This window comes from Myotis lucifugus, unplaced genomic scaffold (genome assembly GCF_000147115.1).
Source record: "Myotis lucifugus unplaced genomic scaffold, Myoluc2.0 scaffold_391, whole genome shotgun sequence".
Lineage (NCBI taxonomy): Eukaryota > Metazoa > Chordata > Mammalia > Chiroptera > Vespertilionidae > Myotis > Myotis lucifugus.
Genome location: NW_005871439.1, coordinates 390,085 through 403,892, shown reverse-complemented (window position 1 = coordinate 403,892; position 13,808 = coordinate 390,085). Strand labels below are relative to the sequence as shown.

General features: G+C 57.4%; 2 protein-coding genes across 2 annotated transcripts in view; one reads left to right on the top strand and one right to left on the bottom strand.

Annotated features, from left to right (window-relative positions):
* Positions 1–5,514, bottom strand: part of CRYBB1 (crystallin beta B1) — a 10,724-nt gene extending 5,210 nt beyond the window's left edge. Inside the window, exons 1-4 of the mRNA XM_006102005.1 lie at positions 5,463–5,514; positions 5,269–5,332; positions 3,200–3,344; positions 1,426–1,544 (exon numbers count right to left, since the gene is read on the bottom strand). Coding sequence (XP_006102067.1) covers positions 1,426–1,544; positions 3,200–3,344; positions 5,269–5,332; positions 5,463–5,514 — 380 coding nt within the window. The remainder of the gene's footprint in view (positions 1–1,425; positions 1,545–3,199; positions 3,345–5,268; positions 5,333–5,462) is intronic.
* A 3,604-nt stretch (positions 5,515–9,118) lies between these two features.
* Positions 9,119–13,356, top strand: CRYBA4 (crystallin beta A4). The gene is made up of 5 exons (XM_006101998.1): positions 9,119–9,157; positions 9,787–9,905; positions 11,067–11,213; positions 12,926–13,063; positions 13,209–13,356. Exons 1-5 carry the CDS (start codon positions 9,119–9,121, stop codon positions 13,354–13,356), a joined length of 591 nt encoding a protein of 196 aa, XP_006102060.1.
* Positions 13,357–13,808: the final 452 nt, after the last annotated feature.

Here is a 13,808-nt window from a genome sequence, read left to right as displayed (position 1 = left end):
ATATCCTGTGCTGGGCACACCTCCCCCCCCCTTCCTCTGCCAACCTCGTCCTCTTCATCCTTTTCCCACCATCATTTCCCCACATCCTGCTGGTCCTGACGCAGACCAAGGGCCCTGGGCCACAGGTTCTTATCCCTCCCCACCAGGCACAGGCCCAGGACACACACCGAAGACCAGACCGGAATTCCCGCTGCATCTTTGTTTGAGGAGAAATACTTTGGGTTTGAGTCACTGGCACTGAAAAAAGCCTAAAACCCCCAGCTGGCCACATCCGGCAGCTTCTGCTCCGAGCTTTGGGCTTTGGGATGGGGGTGGGGCTGAGGCTGTGTTGACCACACTGCTGGTGGGGGTGGTTGCAGGGCATAGAAAGCCCCTACCGTCCCCCGGGGGTGACTTGGCTAAACTCGCAGGACGATGAGGAAGGCTAATTAATAATCACCACCGTCCCCTGCTATGTTTGGGCGCCCACCAGGTGCCAGACCCAAGCCGCATCATCTCCTTCAGGGCTCAGAATAGCGCAGTGGAGAGTAGTGGGGACTGTTAATCTCCCCATTTCAGAGATGAGAACACTGAGGCTTGGAGCTTGAACAAGGTCTGGGGGAGCTGGGACTCGAACCCAGGCCTGTCTGAGCTCAAAGCCCATCTCTGCTCTTTGTATTGCCAAGAGCCCCAGGATGCTGGGCATACAGGCTGACCCTACCCCCTGGGGGCTGGCTTTCGGGCTGGGAAGACAAGCAGCGAGCAAAGGTCGTGTGCCCTGACGCCAGTCCACATGGGTTGGTGCTGGTGCAGCCACTATGTCCGAGGGACAATTCTTCCTGCTTCATATGGGGGGACATTAAGGCCCAGAGAAGCCCAGAGAGTCAGGGCAGGCCATGGAGCAGGGGATACAAAGCATGTGGATGAAATTGATCAACTGGAGTCGACCCCAAGCTCTGCCACTTGCCAGTAGGTAACTTTGGCCGAGCGACTTAATCCTTCTGAGCCTCAGTTTGCCCATCTGTCAAATGGGCACAAGAATAGTCTCTCCCTCATGTAGCACTGTAGGATCACCTAGGTGAAGCCCTCAGTCTATGCCTGGCACCTAGGGGGTGCCCAGCAGGTACAATTATTCTATAGCTGCTTGATGCCAGGAGGGGAGACAGCTGGTAGACACTGGCTCTTGGGTCTCCTGCCCTCAGCGGCGGGCAGGCTCCCTCTCTAGCAGAAGCAGCCTTTCTCTGGAGCCCAGAATCATGACTGGCTGTCGGTGTGACGTTATGATAATCCTATCACCTCTCTGAGCCTCCGTTTCCTCATCTGTGAAATGGGTTGGCAATGAGGACTAGGAATACTGGATGTGCCTTCTTAGCCTGCTGGCAGGCGCAGAGCAGGTGCTCAAGACATGGCAGCTACAAGAGTGTCCCTCCCCTGCCTGCCACTCACGGTCCAGAGGTGACGATGAGGCTGCGCACTCCGTCGAAGCCGCGGTCTCCCGGGTTCAAGCACTCCCTGGAGAATTCCACCTGGGGGCCCTGGAAGTTCTCCAGCTCAAAGACCACCAGCTGGAGGAGAGAAGCCCCCAGCCCGGGGCGGGGGTGGGGTGGGGCCGAGTGAGTGGGGAGGAGAGTCATGAAGTTCCCATAGACGTGGAAGCAGGTCTCATGAGAGTGTGGCCGGAGCCCAGGTCTGTGAAATGACTCAGCCGTCCCTCCTCCCACCACCGTTAGCAGCTGAGGGTCCTCCTTCAAGGCCTTTATCTGTGCTGTCCCTTCCGCCTGGAACGCCCTCTCCGCCACACACCCCCATCCCAGAGCTCACGTTCCCTGTCCTGTTTCAGGCTCAGACGTCACCTCCTCCAGGGAGCCTTCCCTGATGCCCTCCCCTTAGGTGGACTTGGCTAGGTGCCCCCTCACTGTGCTCCCTCCATCAGCGGTACCAGGAACACACAATACAATGACACTGCTTCCTGTGTCTCTCTATGCACCGTCTCCCTCTTTCTTCAACCTCCTCCCCAAAGTCCAAGGGCATCTCCAGGGCAAGATGTGGTTGGTCCATTTCTGTATCTCCAACTCCAGTCGGTACCTGCCACAGAGCTGATGCCCAGGAGACACGGGACCGTCTCCCTGGCACAACGTAGGAGGGCCCGGAAGCAGGACCCCCCACCATGTGAACATCGGCGACTCCCCTCCCCTCACCCAGCCCCCAGTTTTGTTTATTATCCACTTATTGCCCCAAGTGGGCCATTCCCTTGAACGAAGACAAGTGTCTTTTTTCTCAGAGCCTCAGTTTCCCCAGTTGTAGAGGGAGGAGGCTCTTGTACCCTTGACTTAGCACTTGTCCACCCGAGAGAAACTCCCGCTGCAGGACACCCAGATAAGAACATCCTGTCCATGCCGCTTCCCGGAGGAGAGCTAGCAGCCACCCGGATGGCTCCCGGGAGTGACAGCCACACTGAATTACACCCGGCGGCCAAACCAACGGCCGCAGCAACGCACAGCCATACGGACGGCTGTACAGGAACCTCAGAGTGAGCGCAAAGCAGAGAGAAAACCCCAGAATGAACACATACGGCCTATTTCTGTACGTGACCAACACATAACCATCCACAAATGTTTTAAAGGAATAACGCCTCAAAATACACCAAGAAGCGAGCAAGCACAGGACGGACAGGGACCCGAGCAGGGCAGGAGGGCAGTGGGCTGGCTCCCGGGGGACATGGCAGAGTTAGCGGATGTTTACCAGGTCCCGGCTTTCAAGACGGGGGGTGGGTGTGCCGGGGTGTGTGTTTAAAAATGAAATAAAAATGTACGGCTTGGTAAGTCACTGCGGTAAAAGCCGGCCATGCGCAGACCACATGAGAGGGCGGCATGGACCACGCACCAAGGTGGTGAACCCGTTCTGTGCACCTGACATCGAAACCAAACCCGACCAACCCCGGGGGACCGGTGCCGGCCCGGCGGCCTGGGACCCTTCTCAGGAGGGTCTGAGGCCGTCCCGGGGCCCTAGAGAACCTCCGGGGACAGGGGTTCCCGCTGCCGAGCCAGCCCACGTGTCCCCTTGTTTCGTTTCTTGCTTTCACCAACGCTAGACACGCGCTTGTGTGGGTCAGAGACTGGCAGGAGGAGGGGAGGAGGTGTGTGTGGAGGGGAGGGGGGCGGGGGGTGGAAGGACGGGGTGGACACCAGAAACCCCAGACACCCCAGCCCCAGGTCCTTACCCGGTAGCTCCCAGGGGCCAGGTGCCCCACTTTGGCGGTGGGCATGGGCACGGATGCTGGGGCCAGGGTGGGGCCGGGATCTGGGGCAGGGCCTGCGGGCGGGACCCCTTCACCTTTCTCTGGGGCACTGGGTTCCCCACAGCCGCTATGGAGGCCCAGGCCAGCTGAGACATGGCTCCCACCTGCCAACGCCTGTAAAGAAACCTCTGGCCTTGGTGAATGCCGGGCGGGCACCCCCAAGCTGCCTCCCCACTATCCTACCCGCCTCTCGACCCTGTGTTTTCAGGCTGCTTTCAAGTCATTTCTGCCTTTTCTCTTTCTAAGACGTGAGCCTGGACGGGTTCTGGCCTGACCTCCCGCCCCAGGCAAGGCTATCCTGACTGGGCACCTCACACCCCTGATATGCCTCCTCCAGGCCACGAATGGGGCCGGTCCCTCCACCAGCCGTGCCCTTCCTTCTACCCCGATCTCCTCGACACCTGTGGGTTTTCGCACTTATCACACTTCTTGGCGTGTGCAGCTTCAAGCTGCCTCACCAGGTGAATAACAGGAAGCCACATTGGGGAGGCCTGCAGCTCTGCCAGCAGCTCTGCTGTATGTGGTAATGAGCTCATCTGTTCTTCCCCCTCCCTCTCTGCCCCCCACCCCCCCAGCAGGTGCTATCTTTCCCCCCTCTGAGCACTCTGCGGCCCAGAGAGGGAAGGGGACCGGCCCAAGCCCACACAGCCACGACATGGTGGGCCTCCCGTTTGAGCTCAAGCACAGGGATCCAGCAACAGGGTTACAAAATGCTCGGCCGTTTTCTTAATCTGATGCATTCTCCCCTCCGTCCCCAGCACGGGGCTGAGCCCCTGGCCAGCGCAAGGTTCTCTTCGAACATCTGTTCAGAGAATGAATGACAGCGCGTTCCTGCCTCCCTTCCCAGGCAAACTGCGGCCTCAGGCATTCTCTGGGAATGAGTGTGTGGGTGCAGGCTGGGGCCTGGGCCTGGGGAAGAGGGAGGCCCCTGGAGGGTGTCTTCAGCGACCGCGGGTTTCTAAAAGGAGCCTTATGGCGCAGAGGCGGGGGGGTGGAGAGCGCTCTGGTCAATAGCAGTGGTTCCTTGCTGTTTCGGGGTCAGGAGTTTTGACAAATACCTAATCCTAGACACCAGGGGGGGAGAGCGCCCCCCTTTAATTTTAGAGACAATGTCCAGGGATTTGAGGACAGCCTGACACCGTAGATTGAGACCCTGGGGTCCAGGGGGTTGCAGACCGCCCCCGTACCCCACCCCCCGCCTCTCTGGGGTACTGCTGCCCACCGTGGGCAGACCAGACATCTGGGCCACATCTGTGGCTTCCCAGGCTCCGGCCTACTCCCCTGTGTCATCTGTGAATCAACAGTCCCTGGGCTGGGAGTTGGACTCATTCCTCCCTGGAGATACATTCCTGTCCATTTCCTACCTCACCGTCCCCGGGCCCCTCCCCTCTGGGTTCTTGCTTTCTTTGTATCTGTGCCTAGCCCTCTGTTCTCTATTACTGCATTTTCTTCTCTCTCTTCTCCTCCCTCCTGCTCTCCCCTTCCCTTAATTGCGCTCGCTCGCTCTCTCTCTCTCTCTCTCTCTCTCTCTCTCCTAGGACTGCTCTCTCTGCCTCCTTCCCTCTCGGCCTCCTCTCTCTTCTCCCCTCCCCTTCAGCTCTCAGCAGGTGGTGGGTTCCCTCGTATGGGGACCTGCTACCTCCTGCTGCGGGACAGGCAGCTGGGCGGTGGGTGCTGTGGGCCCCTCGGGGCAGACCCCCCATTTTATAGTCTGGCAGACAGCGGCCTATGGTCTGGGGGCACAAAGAGGAGCTGGCTCAGCAGGCCCCGGGCACTGAGCTGGCCCGAGGCTGCAACCTCGCCTGGGTGGACTGGTGAGAGAAGCACTTTCCATTGTGAGCCCAGCACGCGGGCAGAACCCTGATCAGCAGGGGTGTCACCTGGTCCTACACTGATGCCCCGCGCTAAAGCCCCCACCCGGTGGGCCCCCCACTGGCTGCCAACCCTCAGGCAGGGAAAAGGGGAGCCCCTGGAAGGTGGGAGACCAGGACCTGAATCCTGGCTCAGCCACGAGGTGCCCTGTGGCTTTCAGCGGGTCTCTGGTCTCTGGAACCTCTGTGACCACAGGGACAGGCAGGCACAGTGTCCCTGCTGGATGCTGAACAGGAAAGAAGGCGATGATGACGCAGGTGATGGGAGATGCCTTGTAAGGCAGATAATGGTACAAGGGCCACAAACCCCTCACCGAGTGCTTGCTGGGTGCTAAACGCAGCCCCAAACGCCTTTCCCCGCGCCATCTTGGTCAATGCTCAGGACAGCGCGCCTTACTTGGTACTTTCATTATACCCATTTCACAGATGAGCAAGGCGAGGGCACAGAGAGGGCAGAGCCAGGAAGCGGCCCAGGCAGGGGGGCCTGCAGGCTTCATTCTCATGATGTCTGACCTGGGCCCTGGCTTGATTTCCTGCTTCTAGACAGAGGGCGATTGAGGGGGGGGTGGGAGGGGCGGGCGGGAAGAGTGGTCCCTGTGCTCAGTGGGTTGAGTATTTATTTATTTTTTAAAAATATGTTTTTATTGATTTTAGAGAGAGAGGAAGGGAGAGGGATAGAGAGATGGAAACATCGATGAGAGAGAGAGACATCAATCAGCTGCCTCTTACATACCCTCTGCTGGGGATCAAGTCTGAAACCCAGCCATGTGTCCTGACCAGGAATTGAACCAGAGACCTCTTGGTTCATGGGTCGATGCTCAACCCACTGAGCCACACCAGCCGGACAGTGGGATGAATACTTAAAGCCTGGGTCCCGTTCCTCAGCTCACACAGACCCCAGGTTCCTCCCCCGACTTTTTCCTGATCTGCCTATAGGCTCTCTCTCCTCCACATTTGGCTCCAGGGACAGAGCTGGCGGCCAGGAATCTGCCTGCCCATCACGGAGCTTCCTCGGGGAGACCTCAGCTCCACCACACCGTGCTCACCCCTGGGCCCCGGCACCCAGCACAGGGCCTGGCACGGGTGGGTCTTTGATCTCTTTGGGGGTGCTAAATGGTCCCAGTGGATCATAATGGAAGGTGGGGTACAGGGGGAGGTAGGGAAACCGAGATGGGGAGAGAGAAGGTGGACACTGATTGGAAGAAGTGGAGAAGGACAGAGAAAGATGCTGGAGACAGAAATACAGCCGGGGGTCGGGGGGTCGGGGGAGGGACCAGATAGTGAAGGAGAAAGAGAGGGGTAGAGACAGGGTCAGGACAATGGGACAGTTACCAGAAGTCATAGCGTCCGCTTCCCTCATTTCACAGATGGAGAAACCAAACCCATGGAGAACAAGTGACTTCAACAAGGTGGCCTGGTGTGACTCACAGAGGAACTGCTGAGCCAGGCCAGCCTGCTGTCTTGCCTCCAGCCCCATGTGGGCCTGGGGGAGAGGGGCTTTCCCGGGGTCTTGCCCCCCCTGCAGAGGCCCCGGGACCCACATTCCCCTTGGAGCCCAGCTCTGCCTTGAGATCACGGTGGCCTTGGGCCTGCTCGGCTCTCCCCCAACCCCCCGCACCCCCTCTGTCCCAGGTGCTTCCTCCGTCTTTCATCCTGGGCCAAGGCCCGGGGGGGGGGGGGGGCAGGCAGGAACCACAGGATAGAACAGCCACTGGAACGGGGCCAAGACACATGGGTGGTGGGGGCCACCCACAGCTTTGGGCTTCAAGGCCAGGCTGTCTGGCACGGTTCCCTGTCTCCCGTGGCGATGGGGCTGCCTGCCAGAGGGTGGGCGCAGAGGTGGGGGTTGGCCCCCCATGTCCGGGGGGCTCCATCCTGAGCACTTTTCTGACGTGGCTCTTGGAATCCGCACTGCGATGCCGGGGTCTCTGGGATCCGTCCTGTTTGCAGACGGGGAAACCGAGGCAGCTCGCTCTCCCCTCTCAGCCTCTTTGCTGTCTGTACAAGGGAATGGGGAAGCCATGTCTCTAACTCCTGGACCAAAGCTCTGAAAACCATGCACTTCCGGTTTTCTATGAGTAATGACTTCATCACGATCATGTCGATGATTCGCAGTGATGAGGATGACAATGATGATGGAGGCGCAGAGCACTTCTTAGGTTCCAATTGCGGCTCATGTGTATTTCACGTTTCCCCTCACTATACCCTTATCTCTGAGGCGAAACCAAATTACTTTGTTGCACCCATTTTACAGACGAGGAAACTGAGGCTCGGAGGGATTAAGGAACACGCTCAAGGTTTCCCAGCCAGCAAGAGGGGGATGGAAGCCAGGCAGCCTGGCTGCGGAGGCTGCGTTCTCGGCCTTTTATCTTTAAGGCCACCCTTCATCCGAGTCACGCACTTGACGGGGCTCCTTTTAATGGAACCCTCCCAGGGGGACACACGTTGCCACTTTGTAGGCCCCTGGCTGAGGACAGACACCCACCAGGTCACCCAGCTGTTCAGAGGCAGGACTGGTCTCTGCCATGCTCTTCCCGGCGCTGTGACAGGCCCCTTTTAGGTCACATCAGAGTGGGAAGAAGGTGAACAAAGCAAATTCTACAAACCCTGGCTACGGTTTGCAAGGCGTGTTCGCACCCGCCAGCTCCTTCATCCTGTCCGCAGAGCCACCTGAACTTCTCTCTGGGCTTTGCGGACCCTGGAGGCCCTGGCCCAGCCCACCTTTCCTGCCTGGCTCCCGTTGCTCCAGTTCAGGGTCCCTGAGCTCCAGCCCAGTCGGGCTACCAGCTCTTTCTCACACACTGGCTTAGAAAAGTATTTTCTTCCATCTCACTTTGTACACATCCTCCTCACAGAGTCTAGTTTCAATGCCGCCTCCAACAGGAAGCCTGCCCTGATTGCCCCTTCTGCAAGAGGAAGGGAGAAAGGTATGGGCACTTGTTGAATGTATATTGTGGTTGGCACGTGACATAACATCACAACACCCCGGTGATGTAGTTTATTCGTGTCCTGTTTTATAGTCAGAAACGGAGGAGAAATGACCTGCTGCCGGTCACACGGCTAGGAAGGACCAGGTTTTTGGACTCCTTGTCCAGTGCTCATTCTCCTGCTCCAATCAGGGGTCCTATGGCGCCGATGAAGGCTGGCCTTCCTCCGCGTGCCTTCTTTGTGGCTGATCCCTGAGGGAGGCCACCTGCCCCTCTCCCTCCCAGCCAATGATGCTGACACCTCTCCACCGGGGCTTCAGCCAGGGCTGCCTTTTGTGCTTGCTGCTCCCCTGCTGAGTCGGGGCCTCGTGTCCCGGAGGCCCTCACCCCTCCCTGCCAATAAGAGCCCGACCTCGGCTGGTCCCAGGCCTGGCGTGTTCTGTGGGTCCGTCTCGGTAAGTCCCAGGCCCGGAGAAGGAGTGGCATTCGAGCTCTGAGTGAGTATCCTGGGAGGAAGGGGAGCCCAGGTCCCCAATCCTGGAGACATCACTGCGCCATCCTGTGTGTCTTTCTCCTCCTAACCCCGGCCGGGCCCCAGGCATCAAGCCTAGTACCTGCTCCCCTCCCTGGAAACAAAATTATTCCTGGAGTCCTTGCTTCAGTGTCCACCGTTCGAGTCACCTGTGTAGGTCAAATGCTGTCTTAGGGAGGCTCTTGTAAGCTGGGCACCTTGGCACTTGCAGGGGGATGGGTTCACCCCCTGCCAGCCACAGAAATCTCCCAAATGGGGCTCAGAGGCACGGGGACCCAGAGCGGGGGTAGGGGCTTTGAGACGATGAGAGGGAGGAAGCACAGGAGAAGGGACTGGCCACAGATGGAAAGGGAAGGAGAGGGCAGGGCCGAAGCTGCCCTTTGCCCCCAGCGCAGGCACATCTGGACCCCTCTGGATCCCCATCCGGCTCCACCTCGACGTGGTTGTCAAGGAGACAGCAGAGTCGGGGCTGGAGTTGTCATGTTCTTCTCTTGGGCAGGAAGAGGGCAACATGACCCTGCGATGCACCAAGCCCGCGGGGCACTGGAAGGTAGGAAGAGGCACGGGGGTGTCTGGGAAGTGGGGGGTGCAGGTCCAGGAGAACCCCCATCCCCACCTTCACTGAATCCCCACTTCACCTCGTGCGGGGGGGAGATGGTGCTGTGAGGGCTCATGTCACAGCGGATGGAACCGATGCTCAAAGAGGAGAAGGGACTTGCTCGAGGTCACACACAGGGCCTTGAACTGAACTGGGGTCTTCCGGTCCCCGAATTTAACCACGACACTCCCCGGCAGAGATGGCGAGCCGGTGATTGCACAGTCTTCGGCATTATTTCTTTGACTTCCCCTGTGGTGTTTGTTTTTTTAAAAACCGAACCTTTACATTTGTCATCTGCTTTTAAAATTTTGGAGGGTCCATGGGGAAGTCCCGATTTAGTGATTGTTCAGAGATGGGAAAGTCGGCCTGCATTCCCAGGTAGCAAGAATAGGAGGCGCTGTGCAGAGGCCAAGCATTTACACGGGGCCTTTGCCCGCCTTCCCTGCCTGGCACCTGGAGAGGCATCTGAGTTTGCAGTCCCCGCTCTCTCTGTCCCGCCCCATTGTGAGTCCTGGGGGGGGGGAGCCCCTAACCCTTCACCCCTTCACCCCCGTAGGCTCCACCTTTTCTCTCTGCTGCAGATTGTGATGTGGGACCAGGAGGGCTTCCAGGGCCGGCGGCAGGAGTTGGCCGCCCAGTGCCCCGGCGTGCTGGAGCTGGGCTTTGAGGCCGTGCGGTCTCTCAAGGTGCTGAGTGGAGCGTGAGTTGGGAAGGGGACGGGCTCTGAGCCAGGGAGAGGGAGGCAGGAGGGGATGGAGCGAGGGGGGCTGGGACTTTTAGGGGTTTCAGGCCCTGTCCCCAGGCCCTAACTTCCCAATGGGGCTGACGTGCTGGGGTAGATTGAGTAGCGCCCAGATGTAGGAGGCGCTACTCACATAGATCCTGCCCACTGCATGAGACACAGGGCGGGGGCTGACCTTGAGAATGGAGCGCAGGGACTGAAAAACCCCTCTTAGGCATAAATCTACAAGCAACATCATTTGCCCCAAATGGAAGGTAACTATAAAAACATAGTAAAAAAAAAAATGCTATTAATCTTTAGCGGAACATTGTTGCCTGACTGCGGCTGGGAGCATGAGCTATGTGTCTGTTTTTTCTAAAGAGATTGACGAGATGTACAAAGGCGTTAAGGACACCCCGATACCGCGACAATGAGCCTGTTCAGACCAGCACCGTCCAGTGGGACGTGCTGTCGTGATCAAAACAGCGGACATCTGCAGCCGGTTTGGGAACCACGGGCCGCTTATGGTGTGGAGGGCTGGGACTGAAGCTACCGGGATCAAAGACCTGAAGCTTTGATTTGGCTAAATGTATGTTTAATTGGCAACATGTGGCTAATGGCTACCATGTTGGGCAGAAGTTTCTAGAAGGCTGGGAAGTAGACGGAAAGGAGTCATTTCACGCTGTGCCTGTGAATGCCACCGAAGGCCACGCTGAGTGGCATTTTTGCATCTCACACCACGGTTAACACTTTCAGTAGAACATTCTGCTCCGAGCAGGTGGGGGCCTGGGGCTCAGACGGGAGCAGTGACCTGGGCGGGGATATGGCCAGCAGGCCAACAGATTGGGCCGGCGAGAAGGCAACAGGCTCGGGTGGACTCCGGCAACGGATCCCTTACATACACAGCCAGGGCGCGGCCAGCTTGGTGTCAGCCTCCTGGGCCCCTCGTCCCATGGACGACGCCAAAAACAACGGGTCCTATGCAAACACCCTCCGCTCCCTCCTCCTGGGATCAGGACTAAAAATGCCTCCTGACTTTGCTGAATGCCTCCCCGGGGCCAGAGCCCCCCCTGCAGGACAACCCTGGGCCTAGAACTCTGGGGAGGGGGCTCGGAGCTCTTGCCCTCTGTCTGTCCGCAGGTGGGTGGGCTTTGAGCACCCCGGCTTCCAAGGGCAGCAGTACGTGCTGGAGCGGGGCGAGTACCCGTGCTGGGGCGCCCGGAGCGGCAACAAGGCCTACCCCTCCGAGAGGCTCGCCTCCTTCCGGCCTGTGGCCTGTGCTGGGAGTCCCGCTCCCCCTGCTCCCAGGGGGCCCCCTCCGAGCTCCTCCAGCAGGGGCTTGGAAACCTTGGGAACCGGATGTCCCAGAGTTCAGTGTCTCAGGTCCCTTCTTCAAACTGTGGGACGTGGCAGTGCCTCCCCTCTCTGAGCCTCGTTTTTTTTTCATCTTGCAATGGGGCCCTAGGATTTCTGTTGTGGGAGGAGGAATGTTCAGCATCTGGCCAGAAGCCGCCACAAACATTCCATCCATGGCCGCTTTGTTTATGACCTGAGTCGTCTTCTTCTTCTTTTTTTTTTTTAAAAAAATATGTTTTACTGATTTTTTAACAAAGAGGAAGGGAGAGGGATAGAGAGTTAGAAACATGGATCAGCTGCCTCCTGCACACCCACTACTGGGGATGTGCCCGCAACCAAGGTACATGCCCTTGACCGGAATCGAACCTGGGACCCTTCAGTCTGCAGGCCGACGCTCTATCCACTGAGCCACACCGGTCGGGGCGACCTGAGTCTTCTTTTTAGGACTCAGGGATGCTGGGATGAGCCGGGTGGGGAGGCGGCAGGGCCAGGTGGGGAGGACGGGCCTGGTTTCCTCCTCCTGGTTTTCTGCTTTTCCTGCTGGTTATGGGGTATGGGTGCAGGTGGCCATTACTGTCCCCATTTTCCAGATGAACAAAAAGGAGGCTCTGAAAGGTGTAATTTTTTTGTTCTTCAAAAGCAACTTTTATCGATTTACAATCACACAAGCCACACCTATTGATCGTCTCAAATTCAGGAAAAACCCTGAGATGGCGGAATAAGAAAATCAAAACCACTCATACCCATACCTCTGAGGTGGACGCCCACTGTTTACAGTGCTCGGCACTTCACAACCTATATCTATATATCTACCCACACATAGCATTTTGTTATAAAAACTGAGTCATAACAAACCAAAGGCTGGGAAACCAGCTTTTCTCACTGGGCAGATATAGCACAGGGATCCTCCCGGGCGATTCGATCTAATTTATAACATCCTGTCCCATGGCGCCCTAGGATTCCATTTTGCAAATAGGATCATCTGTCCATTCATTCCTCGAACGGCCCAGGCCCTGTGTCACGACAGGGACCCACGGTGGACTCTAGCAGATGCAAACACCGCTTTCACACAGTGTACAACTTCGCGTCTCACTTACGCCCCAGAAACACGTCTCACTTACGCCCCAGAAACAACCCTGAAAAGCAGATGTGGTTAGTTTCCGTTTATGGGTTTGGAAACGGGCTCAGAAATGCTGTGTGACATATCTAAGCTCAGTCAGCTGGTAAGCGGGGAGCAGGATTCGAACCCAGACCTCAGCACCTATTGTTGGGTATTCAAGTTGTCTTCTCTTTTTTTCTTTCCCCTTCCTCCCTCCCTCCCTCCCTCCCTTCTTTCCCCTTCCTTCCTTCCTTCCTTCCTTCCTTCCTTCCTTCCTTCGTTCATTCCTCCCTTGTCTTTCTTCTTTCCTTCCTACTATTATCACCAAGACTTATTTATTCCATGATTATTTTTGTGCAAATTTCTGAAAGGGCAAATGGAATACCTCCTGTAAGGTTTCTGGAGCCTGTTGTTGCCTTATTGCCCTTTCAAAAGAGTTGCGAGAAAGGCTGATTTGGAGACAAGGGTGGGGGCGGGGTGGGCAGAGGAGGCAGTGCGCCCGAGGGTCTGACCCTGCGCCCTGTGCCCACAGAACCACCGGGACTCGGGACTCGAGGCGGACCATCTCTGAGCAAGAGAACTTCCTGGGCAGGAAAGGAGAGCTGAGTGATGACCATCCCTCCCTCCAGGCCCTGGGATGGGACGGCAAAGAAGTGGGCTCCTTCCGCGTCCAGGCGGGGGCGTAAGTGCATCCCAGGCTCTGCCTGGCAGGGACGGCGAGGGGGTTGGGAGGGTTAGGGACACCTCCTGGGACAACCATGGATCTCTGGTCTTTGTCCCCACCCCGGGCCTCTCTAGGGTAACAATCTGCCCTTTCCCCTCCTCAGCTGGGTCTGTTGCCAGTTCCCCGGCTACCGGGGTTTTCAGTACGTGCTGGAGTGCGACCACCACTCAGGGGACTACAAGCGTTTTCGAGAGTGGGGTCCGCATGCCCAGACCCCCCAGGTGCAGAGTGTCCGCAGGATCCAGCAGTGAGCAGGGCCCCCTACCCCCCGCGCTGAGGGGGGGACCCCACGCTTGTCTGGACCAGAGGAGCCTGGAAGCTGTCACCTGCTCTTTTCTCCGCTCCCAGCCCCTGCGATCCCAAGTGAACCCAGCCCCCATGTGAGCCAGTCCATGCACGCATAGTCAGCACAAAAAACTAAAATAAAAAAGTAATCCAAAAGGTTAGCTCGTGCTCTTCAATTTTATGAATCCTTTGAAAGCCCCGATTTTTAGCTTTGTTAATTGCCTCTGTCATCTGTCTGTGTTTTCGTTCACTGAGTTTTGCTCTTTAGTATTTTTTTTTTCCTTCTATCGACTCCGGGCTTACTTTGTTTTTACTAGATTTTAAAAAAAATTATTGATTGATTTTTAGAGTGAGAGGAAGAGAGAGAGAGAGAGAGAGAGAGAGAGAGAGAAACATCGATGTGAGAGAGAAATCTTGA

Excerpts from the sequence above, each read along its gene's own strand:
- CRYBA4 (XM_006101998.1), top strand. The coding sequence starts at position 9,119 with ATGACCCTGCGATGCACCAAGCCCGCGGGGCACTGGAAG. Across the intron at positions 9,158-9,786 it reads AGCCCGCGGGGCACTGGAAG|ATTGTGATGTGGGACCAGGA; the intron begins GTAGGAAGAGGC and ends TCTCTGCTGCAG. Across the intron at positions 13,064-13,208 it reads TTCCGCGTCCAGGCGGGGGC|CTGGGTCTGTTGCCAGTTCC; the intron begins GTAAGTGCATCC and ends TCCCCTCCTCAG.